Source organism: Dendronephthya gigantea, unplaced genomic scaffold (assembly GCF_004324835.1).
Source record: "Dendronephthya gigantea isolate DGI-Jeju-01 unplaced genomic scaffold, DenGig_1.0 000436F, whole genome shotgun sequence".
In the NCBI taxonomy this organism is placed as follows: domain Eukaryota; kingdom Metazoa; phylum Cnidaria; class Anthozoa; order Malacalcyonacea; family Nephtheidae; genus Dendronephthya; species Dendronephthya gigantea.
In genome coordinates, this window is record NW_021163446.1 from 38,513 (window position 1) to 52,343 (window position 13,831).

The 13,831-nt window shown below is 34.7% G+C and overlaps 1 protein-coding gene across 5 annotated transcripts; it reads right to left on the reverse strand.

Moving 5' to 3' along the window:
* Window positions 1-1,689: 1,689 nt before the first annotated feature.
* On the reverse strand, window positions 1,690-12,616 carry LOC114543314 (mitochondrial ornithine transporter 1-like). Of its 5 annotated transcripts, XR_003689982.1 has the most exons (8): window positions 11,993-12,616; window positions 10,883-11,055; window positions 10,153-10,244; window positions 9,718-9,787; window positions 9,371-9,504; window positions 3,304-3,322; window positions 3,062-3,163; window positions 1,690-2,042 (listed from the first exon to the last, which is right to left on the reverse strand). XR_003689982.1 is itself a non-coding variant. In XM_028562350.1 (6 exons), exons 1-5 carry the CDS (start codon window positions 12,514-12,516, stop codon window positions 9,383-9,385), a joined length of 981 nt encoding a protein of 326 aa, XP_028418151.1. In that variant the 5' UTR covers window positions 12,517-12,616; the 3' UTR covers window positions 9,163-9,201; window positions 9,371-9,382. The 5 variants fall into 5 exon arrangements, 1 of the variants encoding a protein (XP_028418151.1); XR_003689983.1 differs by lacking the exon at window positions 3,304-3,322; XR_003689981.1 differs by lacking the exon at window positions 3,304-3,322 and having other exon boundaries at window positions 3,062-3,258.
* Window positions 12,617-13,831: the final 1,215 nt, after the last annotated feature.

Below are 13,831 nucleotides of genomic sequence, written 5' to 3' on the forward strand. Positions count from 1 at the left end.
TGCAGGACTAAATTATCAGGCTGGTTAAGGTCGCTAAGCTCTTATATAGCGATGCTATATGCATGCATGTGTTCTACTTTAGATGAGATTCAAACTGGCAACACGCATCTTAAATCTGCAAGACTGTCAATAGTTAAACAAAAGCCTACGTCACTAGACAAGCTGTCGCTAATTCACTGCTGTTTTTTTACAACAATTTTAACAATGGCAGGCTGGCCTGTGTTATCGTGAGTAATAGGTTCTAATTGTTCCAACCTGTTAGTAAACAAGTTAGACAATTTAAAAAAGCGAAGTAAAATTTCCCCTAAGGTGAGGGGAGCCAGATAAGTAGTGAATAGTGATTAGTCTGGCTTGTAGCGTGTTCAATTCTTAGCGTGGATGTGAACACGCTTAATTCCGGCTTATAGCACTTAAAACCAGTAAATATCCGCATTTTTTCTTTCGGGTCGGGACTTTCTTTTCCTTTACCTTAAACATTGTCGTAAACATAGTAAACGTATTTACTCTTAGTAAATCTCGTCGTTTCGAGTTTCAATTCGATTGGCTGAATTGGCCTTCCGCCCAATAAAGCTGCGTAGCCGTAGGTGATTTCAGCGTAAAAAATGTCGCAATTCATGAAGTTACAAACCATGGAATCCTTCCAAAATTTTCCGTCCACGTACGTCCATGATCATGCAAGTTCAGTTCAATGATAAAATAATGCAATGCAAGGTACGTTCGCAAACTGCGTTATTTACCATGTCTCTTCCTTCTGTGGGTAGGTAAGGTTGGAAAATACTCTATTATATCTTTTTTTCAACCGGGCTCGAATATTCACTGAGAAAAGTAACGCGTCACGTGGTTTACCAGGGGTTTATGGCACAAGGCACGCTTCTCACAGGCAATTCACACTCAATATATATTTATTAAATTTAATTGTAATAGTCGGTATTTCCTTAAAGCATGCAGGAAATCGCGAAGCTGCTGACATTTTGTACACACTAGCGAGAAAAAAATTCAAAGGCAACTTTTGGAAACATGTTAAACAACAACAGATATTTGGTTCTCTTTGAATTTATTTGCAGTATTATAGTGAGTTCTTTCTTCAGATTTAATGCACTTTGATAAAACGATCATAACATGCATGCATGGCATTACATCGCGGACAACAGTACCGCGCGTTTGGGGTAAAAAGAAGTAAACAACCTACAATTACTGTGCACTGCATCGAGGCCATCGGCGTCTCCATTTTCTTAAGTTAGGAGCCTCACTATTATTTACAGCGGATAAAATAAAGTGTGAGAAAAATATGTGAAGGTCAAATAGTATTGTACGAGTATTGTAATAATTGTTAACTATAGAACTTCCTAAAATGGTTGTATATCAGTATGGAGTGGAAAATGCGACAAGAAAATGGAAATATTTCGACGTGCATGGTTATAATATAAACGCAATATTAGTCCAGGCCTGGCGGTTTATTTATTTATACCTTTGATCAGTTGAATATATAACTTTAGCTGTGCATGGGTCAGAATATATAGTATTTATACTGGGAGGTTTCAAACACGCCTTTGTAAGTTAATTCATAGTTTCTGTTTATTCAACAGATTTAATTTTGTGACTCACAAGAAAATATACATTACAAAATTTTGAAATATATTTACAAAAGGTTTTTCAAATATATTAAATTAACTAAATAATATACTCTTGCCTGCTGTTGCATGTGATTTTCTACTACCATATAATATTTTCAGCACTATTTTCACTAGTGAAGTCAATGAACAAGTCACAACAGTTTCAATAACTTTTTTATTTTACGCTTGATCTTTTTTATATTCTGTTTCTTCGAATGCTTTTTCGTGGTCTTGCACATTGTTGAACATTGCTTATAGGTTTTCTGGCATGCCTCGCATTGTGCTAACTGTGTGCAGACCTTGAGGCAAGCTAACGAATCCGTTTGACAGCGTAACTTTTTTTGTTGACAGCTCGTACTTGCTGGCGAGGCAACGGTGACGAGGATAAGAATAAGAAAGAAAGTCGTCTGTACGTGAATTTTCTTCATTCTATAAAGTCAAACGGATATAGATCAGTTTTGTATTATGTAACACAATAAAATCCAAAGAATATTACCGAAGGATTCAGTTTTCTTAGTTATGGTTTCAGAAATCAGCTTACATATAGTATATACGCTTTAGCCGCAGGTATATTTGCATGTCCTGCATTTGTAAAATAACTTCATGCAACTGCATGCATGAGCTCACTTCTCCGTTTTTGCGCCAATGCGTATATAACAAAACAAGTTTAAAATGTTTAACTCTTTAATTTCTTGGGATTTGATTTAGAAGTCATTACCTTTGATTAAAATAAAGAGGTTTTAGACGTCTTAACCAAAAAATTCAATGAAGGTCGTCTTCCAAAACGATCTTAAACTTTAAACGCTCGAGGGATGAAGTATACTTATTAATTTCGCTACAGTCAGAGAATATATTTGCTCATAAGGTAATTTTCTTAGCTACTTGAATATAGCAAAATATACGTTACAACTTACTATCCCTGTCGCGCTTAAAGTTGACAAAGGTTAACAGGTTTACAGTTTTACAACTTTTAAAGGTTAATAGCTATATATACTAGCATGCATAATGTGGTGACTATATAACCCACATATATGATTTTTGGCGCTTATAGAGCCTAAATGATAACACTATATTTCCCTATTGGCTTGTATTGCATATGTTACAGCGCAAAAGAATTCCTGAAAGATCGGCGTCGCCTTGCAGTTACTTACAACCCACGCTAAAATTATCACTCATACGAGAAACTATGTCGCAATGAAACGAGACAATTTAGTTGATATTGATATTTACATGTATTCACACAACATAAATTTAAAAGTTACACATGCACTTGTAGCTATGAAACATAAAGAGCGGTACTATGAAGCAAGTCAATAGTAATTATGAAATCTTGTTAGATCACCTGAACATATTTGCAATCAGGAATTAATTGTTCTTAAGTTATTGGCATGCAAACCAAGTATAAGTCGCGAGGGATATAAAAAATGACCCAAGTTACGATTACTTACATTAAAATGTTTACTGTCCGATTTCTTCCAGTCTGTTATGTGCAACTTTTTGATCCTTGAAGGATGACTCAAGCACAACTATCTTCTGGCGAATGGCTTGATCTGTAGTAAATTGTCCTTTTATCTTTTCACCATAGTGCGAATAAATTGCCACATCCGGAATGCAGCAGGGAGTGTATGACACCCACATAGCGACACTAACAATATCGAATATTTTACTTTGTATCTCAAGTAATACTTACTGCACTTGACTTTTCAGGCCTGTTTGTAATAAATAGAATTATTTTTTATCAGGTTTATAAGTTGGAACATATAATTCAAAAAATCATATCTCATAATCTTTAACACTTATGTTTGACCTGAGTGGTTGACGATATACAGTCCCGAAGATAGTATAGATAAAAAATTCTGTTTTTGTATTGCTTCGCAGACAAGATCTCATTTCACGTCATTATCGTATTCGTTGTCTATCATATAATCATAACCCTTCTTTACTAAATGATGATAGCTACAAAGCTATACAGTAATTACTATGAGGCACGATAACTATCTTTGTTGTTGTTGGTTATTTGAATAATGGTCGCGGAAAGGGAAATTGGAAATCTTTCAAAATGTAAACTAGATGGCGTGGCGATAACGACATAAATTGTATTGACATCGTGCTCGTGGACAAGATAGTATTACTGTGGTAGCAAGAAAGAATTTTGCCGCAAGGCTGGTCCCATTATTAAAGTGTTAGACTTTTAAAACCTTCTAAATGAAACATTTCCTGTTCTATGTGAAATAATGGATTTTAGACAAAATTTTAGACAAAAGACAAAGGTGGTTATATGATAATTAACCGTTACTTGCGATCCTTCAGCTTTGCATAAAGGCTTTACAGAAAAAATTGCAGTGTTTGGCGAAATGTGATACATTGAGTTTCCGCCAATTATATAAGTTTCAATTTTTATACATCTGAAGCAAGCCATTGTTACACTGGCAATGCAAAGTAATCCGGATATCACTTGTACCAACTACCAAAGGCAGAAGCATCCGTTATATATGAACTTATGGAAAATATTATAGACATGCATGCAGAACATATAATACGTCATACATTAATATTGGTCGGCTGCATTCTTTTTATTTTCTTTGTCTTTGATTTTGTCTGCCAAATAATTGAATCTATAGTGCCGCAGTGTTGTAGTGAGTAGAGTCTAGAGATCTTTTCTGATGAGGAATTCTAACCAAATTATAAGATATGAACGCCGAAAGGACGAAGAAGTAAGTAAAAGAAAAAACTGGTAAAACTCATATAACTTATTATAAGACAGTATAATATAGATGACTAACAATATTTAATAACAGGAAGGTGTCTAAAACAAGAACGCGTGTAAACAACGGATGTCCATAAGTGGTCAACGGATTTCTCGTTATAGATAAGGAACAGTAGCTTCTATAATCAAAAACACTGTTTGGTTTGAACATATGGAGAGAATATCAATACCATTAGGCTAATAACCGTCTTTACTCAAATACTCAAAACATATTCCCACGCTTATCCAAAAACTACTTACATCATGCGACAATTTTACACTTTACTGAATGCCACTTCATACTAAGAAAGTTGGTTTCAACCATTGTTTCATACAAAGCAAAAAGATTAGAGTCTAAGAGGGATTTCAGATGGACGCAAAGCTACATTCCATGCATGCATGGCATCCCTTCTTGTATTATACTTATAGTGATTTAAATGAAATGATGTTTGAACAAAAAATGCGTTTACTGGTTTTGTATATGCGGTGACACCGAACGGAAAGGAGGATTAATACGATTATATGAATACTATGCTTAGTGTTCTAAAAATTTTAAATATTTTGTAATGAGTTAAGACCATTTGTTCCGTTACATTGTGAGCGACCCAACATGATAGCTCAGCACGTTTGATTGTGAGACACGAGACATGTTCAAACTATAAAACACTGACAACACTCAAACAATCTATCGTACGGCGGGGCGCTAAATAGTTGATATCAAAGAATGATCCTGATGAATGACCCGCTAGTTACGACAGATCTTCTCATGGTACAAAGTATTTAAATTATTTTTAGAGTTTGATAATTTTTGCAGTAGTTCATTCAACTACACGTCTTAAAACTACCGTAAAACACATTATAAGATAATGAGATGTTTCTCTGCATGTCATGTATAGAGAAATTACTGATCACGACTGTATTGATCAGGCGGATAAAACTATTTCTGTACAGGAAAAAAGGCCGCATGGGATCTACCAACTTTTCTAGAATATTTTGATGGATAAGATTTCTATCAATTGCTGTGTTTGACATCTAAATGATCAATTTCAATCAACTGTTTAGTTACTTCAGTAACAGCATTATAAAGACGTACTGTGTTCATCGACCCAGTAAATTAATATTATACCGGCCGCAAAATTTCGAAACGGCAGAATTGCGAGATCAGTTTGAAAGAAAATCAATATTCTTTATAGATACAGTAAAATTAAATATAAACAAATATCAGTGCAAAATAAAATGAACATGGGCAGTGGCAATGGCGCGGATTCATTGAAATTATTGAAATCTAAACTATATATTCATTATTCGAACAAACTGATCAATACCTTCGATGTAGACCGCCCTAGAACTTGGAAAACATGGTGTAGTAAGTGTATGTCGTTCTTTAATAAGAGTCAAACTGTTGTTCGTGAATGCATTTCCTATATAACTTTGTTTGTAACTTTCTATCTATATGTTAATAACGTAATAACTATAGTAAATATGTAATAATGACAATGTAATTTTCGGTGGGACTTAAATAGGAACTAACGTTCTGTTGCCCTTACCATCAATCATAAGATTGTTAAGTTAATAAAAATAAAATTTAGGGTAAGTCACTGAGAATAATTTACACTGCCTAATTTCAAATTCTAAATACCTTAAATAACACTACTTGTTATATTCACGAAATTTTTGCACAACTGAATTGACACAAGAACTGCATTTGTTCGCTTATCTTTGTAAGAAACTTTCAGAAAACGGCTAGCCGCCATTTTGAAATTTGATATATATTGAACATCAAAAAAATCATATACTGAACGATATATTTGGTGTGACCTTGGTACATACAGAACTGCTTATAAATATATATATATTTGAGTGTACCTATATATAGTTACATGATATTTCTATGAACACAATTTACCTATGAGCACAATTCAATTTTTGGTCAAATTTAAGCATGTATGACATACATGGGGAAATACATACACGCGCGCTAAGAAACATTGCCGCATACCATAATTTATAGATTTTATACAAATCACTCCCGGACCCACTCAAACAACTTATAAACCAGGCCATAGCGTAATGTGTATTCGATAACTTCCAGAAGATGCCGGTGGTTCCTAGCTGCTCTACACGTTTCTCCCAGTTATTTGTGGGATTTTTGAGGATCACACAAACCGAATCATCATAACATAAAAATTTGAAATACTTTTCTAATATCCAAATATTAGGCTACTTCGACCTATATGGGTGTTAGGTCGAGTGATATTGTTTGATAGTGTGAGACTCATGGGCCCTCGGCAAAATTTAAGAATAGCATTAATACCAGCAACAACTTGACCTTGTCATGCAGGATTCGATTTGTCGGCCATGCAAACTTCCTGCAGGCACGTGCAGATTTTGAAACATTTTGAAGTGTTTGAATTATTTTCTTTGTTCATGCTAACAGCGGTAACGAAGTCACACCCGAACATATCAATTATCGTGCATCACCTGATGAGAAGGATTTTCCGGCCTTTTATTTGGAAACTGACATTACAGACAGCATAAAGTCAATATTGGCAAGGCTATCTGGCTCAGAAGAGCTTAATTATAAACGGTATTCCGCTTAGAGAGAGAAATTTTTACATTTGAGGAAATCCAAAAATAAACAGGAAGTTTACACCTGTTTTAATTGGTATAAAACGAATCGTTCGTGTAGTGAAATAATGAAAGAGCAAGCGGATTCATAGTCCTATACTTTCAACATCTATTACATAATTTATAGAGACGATGTTCTTTCAACCTATAGAATTTTATATGGTTTTATCAAATAAGTTCACATGCACTTGAGAAACTTCCTGAGATGCCGCACGTTATAAGATAAACAAGACGTTTCAAACTAAGACCGTTATTTTGTAACTTCGCAATGATTATGTCTCATGCCATTATGTCAGGGATATTCACGGATTGCCTCCTTATTAAATAACTCTATATACTTATATACAAGAAAAATATACAAGATCCGTCATCCATCACACGAGTGATGTTTAAATTTTGCCTAAAATTGGACCATGGTCGCCAGACTTTCACCTATTTAATAATTTCACAAGTACTTCCGTTTATATAGCCGCTCTATTTATGAGTTCCTTTATAAGAACGATTTGTATATGAAAAACAATCATGTTATTCAGCACTGACAAAAACGACAGCTAGGAATCCTAACCCATACCACAGGTCTTGAGATAAACATTGAAGAAAACACTCTACCAATTAACATTCATATATATATAATGGGCCTTATTTTATTTCGTCAAATGAAACCTAATACATAATATATATTATATAAAAATTAAATTATATAGTTCACTATCGTAATAAAAGATTTCGTGTTAAATATTGGTTTACATAAAGCTACGTGACTCTTAAATATTGGTTTACATAAAGCTACGTGAGTTTTAACTGCATGGTATACATACAGCTTAAATTGAACTCATAGTTATAGAGGGTGTTTGTGGATGAAAATTAGAACTGAAACTTTTATACGCTTTTACAAGAGAGGATAAATCAATTAAGATTTATATTTAACATTCAAAGTTTGCACTTTATAAGACTTAACATTCATGCAGAAGAAAAAGTGAAAAAGGATAACCTCCACATCACTATGGGTAATGCATGCACGATGCAAGTTTGTGTTTTTTAAACATTACAGAATTAGCACCTTTAACGTATAGTTCATTTGGTTCGTACAGTGTACTAAGAAGTTTGACCACATATAATAATATATACGGAGTATAACTGCTCTTGCATGACTAAGTTTAAAAAAGTATAAAACACTGGACGTTTTAGGACTTAGAAGACAAACTGTTCTTCTTTATCCTTCTAGTATCAATTTCCAGGTAACGTTTGATTTTTCTGCGTTGTGATTGATCAAACTTGGTGAAGCAACTTGGTCGCTTATTCAGTGTTCATTATTATTCATTGTTATTTCTCAGACGGCAAGTCTTTCCTCGAAATGTCGGCATTTTGACGCTCACACGACCAATATCTAATCTAATCAAACGACGCCCATGACAACGATATTATTAAATAATGCCTACAAATTCTGTTTTTAAACAAACACCCTCTAAATATACTTTAGCGGAAAAGTTACGGAATTGTAAACCTTGATGCAGATTTAATATCGTAAGCAAATGCAGATTTAATATCGTAATATTGCAAGCGGAAATAAGAACGCGAGACTATTATCTGACATTTAACAATCTCAGAAATTCGTATTCTGCATGCGGTCAGATACATGCATGCAGCATATCTATATTACATAGAACAATTTATGGCATGTTCCTAGTGAAAACATGCGTTAGGATAGTCCGGATAGGGATCTTGTTTAGGGTAATTTTCGGAGATTTTATTGCATTTCTGGTTCGCCCAGTCAGTAAAGTAAGCATACCATTTATAAAGCTAAGACATTATGGCACGTCTACATGCAGTACCTAAAGCTGGTAACCAGGCCTTGCGCGCTCTTGTGCGTAAATTACTTTGCCAATATACATTTTTCAACAAACTCGTATTAAATAGCTCAAATTTTCTTCATATTATATGAAAAAAAACAAAAACAGGCATTCAACAGAAAAATTGAAAAAAGCCTATATCTATATCTTAATTGATCAAATTATTCCAATCACGCGTGGAATATCGCGCTAAAGTTAAAGGTTACCTTTTCTGTACAACCTATAGTCCAGAATATACTGTATATTTAAATTTTCACGATTTAAAAGCACTCTAAATACATTCTTGGAAAAGTAGTATTTGTTTAATATTTTCTATTAGTATAATGATGACTATATATTTCAGTTATAGGAATTAATCGCAAGCCTACAAAAACGGAAAACAAACAAACTTTGATAGATGCATGTGTATTGCTAGTATGTCAAGTGTATATATATTATAATCATGCATGTTTAGTGTATATATATATATATTATAATCATGCAAGTTTTTTTGTTGTAAAGATACTAAAAAATAAGCTAAGAGCTTTACTTACAATTAATAATCTTCACGCAGATTTGTTTGGCTTTAGTAACCGTTCTGTTCCTTCATATGCTAAGAATAAAGCTGCATTCGCTGGGAAACATCGTACAATAGCCGGGCCAAGACCTTTATATAATGCTCGAATACCTTAAATTTTAGACAAATGAAATACTGTAACAACGAAGCCACTGAAATAACAATATAAAAATACTAAGACTGCTACACTGTAAAAACCAATTGGTTCTGTTATTATACAGTTCCGACTGTTGTGAAAGTGCTGCCAGAATATAGCGGTCTTCTGTTTAACGCGAACAAAAGTAGTTAAGCTGGTGTACACTTCTGCACTCTTAGAATACTCACCTTCCTTTTTAAAAATAGAGTAGGTTAGACTCAAAAATCCTTTTGGATAACCACTGTCATTGCTACCAGTCTAAAATTATGACCAAATTACTGACAAAAAAATTACCAACAAAATAATACATAGACTAAAATACGTAACAATCAGATTACAAGCTTGCGATTTTTGAGGACCGGCTAATTACATGCGGCAGGAAAAACAAAAACACAAAATCATCTCTCTGCTAATCAAGTTTATGACATGGACAGCCACCAAGGTAATGCGCATGTGGAGAAAAAATCGGTAAATATAGCAACCATATATATATATATATATATATATATAATTATATATATATATATATATATATAATGACTCAAGACGAGAAATTTATTCTTTTTTAAAATGGGGAGAAAAATTCCAAAGTATTAATGAAAGCAGTCAAACACAACACCGACCTGAACTCTAGATTTTACGACGTCTGTAGGAAAAACAGACGCCCAGAAACATGCTCCTGCGATTCCTCCTGATATAGCAACTTCTAGAGGACCTTGATGGAACAAAATATAAACAAAGTTAAATATGATAACCGCAAACATTGTTGAAACTACATTTGTTGTGTCGGTTTCTCTGCTCTTAACCACGACCACAGTAATTTCCCGCACAATGCAAACTATAACGTTCATAGTATTAGAAAAAAAGACAAAATGCATATCAATATTACAGCAAGTTTTAAAATGTTCAGCAAGTTCGACAGTTCGAATAGTTTCACTTGAATGTCAAGTACCGTACGTATTTCATCGACCTCATGTAATACAAGGTAAGGGATGTCTTATTACAATATACGAGGAAGATAGTGTAGATGCATGCCGTAGTTGTTTAATGATTATACAAGAGATGGACCAATAGAGAGGGGGATTAAAACATTTCTTCAAACTGAGAAGGGCTTATTAGAAAGGGGGGAAATTTGAGGGGGGCGACATCTTAAAAACGTTTTCTTCAATTCAGGAACAATTAGTCCACGCAAGGCGGACAATTAGTCCACAACAAACACTTTTACTCACCTGTGGCATCACGAATGCATGGAGGTAAAATAATTTTACCAAAGTGTTATCGCCGTTTTAAAGACAATTTGTTTGTCATAAATATTCATAAACTAAAATTTAAGAACAATAAAACGTTTTATACCTAAGTCATCAACTGTTTTTCCCTCCGGTGTTAGAAGACGTTTGCTTAATTGATAACCACCAAAAAAGAAGAAATATCCGCCAACTTCTCGCGTACACGTACTCACAAAACCACGATATAAGCCCAGGGGTCCTTCATTTCTAATGATTTGGGCTGTTAGTGCAAGACCACCTCTATATAGATTATTGTTGAAAGAGTTCTGTTTCAGATTTTGCTGCATGTTGATTACAGTAATATATATTAAGAATAAGCTTGCATATTACATTTTATACCAGATTAAATTAAATAGATAAATAGATCCAAATGTCTGTTATCTTTGTTCTGAGTAAATTCTAGGCTATGGTGATCTGTTTGGTTGTGCCCATGAATAATCAATAATAATAAGTGAAGATAAACTGAAGTGAATATACTTTAATTTGTATAATATTATTCTAGCACCATATTATCTCATCTTTATAATCTCTCACTACATTGTAACATTCTTGACAGCTGGTGCTTGTACCACACCCCCAAAAAGGCCAAAATTGATCTGCACCCCCCCCTTCCTTACGGATCTGCCGTAGATAATTCTCTGTTAAGAGCGCCTCTTAGCACTGCAGATCTTCAACCTAATAGGGAAGGTATTCTTTAACATTAGTATGGCTATTCTCTACCAATGCCTAAACCACAATGAAAACTTTTGTGTGTGCTGTACATTGGTATTGTGATTAGCAATGCAATGAAATTTATAAATGTAAAGCCACAAAAAGAACAAAATTGTGTTACTGAGGGAGACATGAATAGGAAATCATTTAGATATATTATCTAGCTGCTATTAAATATCAATGAGATTGCACTATGGCCAAATTGATGTCAATGGCCAATTCATTCTGTGGTATGAATTTTGTGCTTCAGTTCTGCATCTTATTAGGAATGCTAAAATTTCCTAGGGTGCAACCTGTGCGCCATGACACAATGAAATATTAATTAATTGTTTAATTGCTGAATTTTGGATTGCTAAATATAATAAGACTACCTGTTCTAGTCATGCTTATTTAAAGTGTTTTTCTATTGTCATATAAATGTCACAGTATGTCTAAATTCATTACATAGAACAAATCTTATACTTACAGAGGTTTCTTGCCATTATCACCACCCCTCTGCCTCATTTGATGTTGGGCTTGCAATTTACATTTGATCAATTCAGTTGGACACAATGCAAATGACGTAATAAAAGCAGCAACACTACCGGCACATGCATTTTGAAATACACTAAGGTCATCAACATGTGGAACTTGAAAAATACTTTGAATAATTGTTTGACATCGACCATAACAAAGAAAAAGGATGGAATTCTCAGCTATCTGAGTGACAAGTGCTGGTCCAGTCCCTGCATATAGACCACGAAACCTTTCTTCCTTTAATGTTCGTTTAAAGCATTCAAACGCATTTTTATAAAGATTAGGAAACACTTGCATCTTAACCTTTACTGTATCAAAAGGTTGACCAGCAAAGACACAGGCTGTCCCAGCATTGGCTCCAGCAATAGTATCAACTATCATTGCACGATAATCTAAAACTTTTACTTCAGACATTTCTTCCTGATTGAGTTCTAGTGACGCTGTTTCACGCCCCTCAATACCGCTTTCATTCATCTTATCAGACTTGATGTTAATTCAGTCTTTACACCACCAGAGCACAAATGATGGTGATTCAAACCCCGTTATGTTTCATCATTCTCTTTTCTTATTATGCAAGAAGTCAAGAACAAAACAACACGTTGACATTTGACACTGAGCTATAATATATAAATGAGCATAACTGGAGTACTAGGGTGTGGGATTGACGCGATCCACTAGCGATATTTTTCGCGCGAAGCGACATTTTACTTTTGTTCCCGAGCTCTTAACTGCAACCATCTGAAACAAGTTGCTGAAATACAAAGTAGTAAAGTCGCTTCGCGCGAAAACAACTCAAGATTTTCTACAAATTGTGGATTTAGCTTATTCATTAGTACTGATCCATGAGATAGTTTGAACGAAGACTCCACCATTGTTGGGTATACCAGTGCAGTATGGTAATACAGGTAATATCCCAATGATAGACCATAATCTCGATGAATCAGCCTGAATTCTTCTGTAGCTAAATTTTCATTCCACAACAAGAAAAACGGCATGTTTATGGCCATTTTAAGAGCACATTTAATTGTTATTCCCAATTGATTGCATATAAAATCCAACTTTGATTTAATTTCAAATACATAACTTCGAGGTGTGGGACGGCACTTGTAGAGAAAGTGGACAAACCTACTGCGACCATTCTATTCCTCGCCACAATGAATCAAACCACGCAGGTATTATACACTGAAGCCAGAGTTAGCCAAACTTAACATCAGCGCACGGGGGTTCTTTTCAACATCTCTCCGCTTAATGAAGGCTCGTCAAGACAATTAACCAAGACCGTTATACACACTTTATATACAAACATTGTGGACACTTGATATCTCTTGCTCAGCACACAAGCATCACCGAAACCAGTTCTTTGTTTAAAGGCTGCACCTACTCCTTCGAAAAGGCTGGGACAAATACCCATGCTACAAAAAACTGGATAACAGTCTTGATGATTTTATGATCTTTCACGCTCAGATCCATCTGACACGGGAACTCGTGTTAAGTTTTCAGATCTCTTTTATTAAAGAAGATATAAAGAGCGCAAACATAACCGATTAAAGATCAATCGAACAGATCTACTATCGATGTTTACTGTTGACCCTGTTTCCCTGCTCTTTGAAGTCGGTTCTTGCTCAAATATTCCACAAAACGACAACTTCAATTCCTGACACTAGCTGTTGGAAGATGGAATTGCACTTTGTCCGCGATCTTGAATTGGTACAACTGAGTCAGCACTTTTCCTTTGAAAGGGGAGGCTGGGAGGGGAGGCCAGGCCAGGGAGGGATCCAACCAAAACCAA

Bases quoted from the DNA above. Each gene is read 5' to 3' on its own strand.
- LOC114543314 (XM_028562350.1), bottom strand. From the start codon at position 12,516: ATGAATGAAAGCGGTATTGAGGGGCGTGAAACAGCGTCACTAGAACTC. The intron at 11,056-11,992 runs GTAAGTATAAGA...TAATCTATATAG, and splicing joins GATAATGGCAAGAAACCTCT to AGGTGGTCTTGCACTAACAG. The intron at 9,788-10,152 runs GTCGGTGTTGTG...TCATAATTTTAG, and splicing joins TCGTAAAATCTAGAGTTCAG to ACTGGTAGCAATGACAGTGG.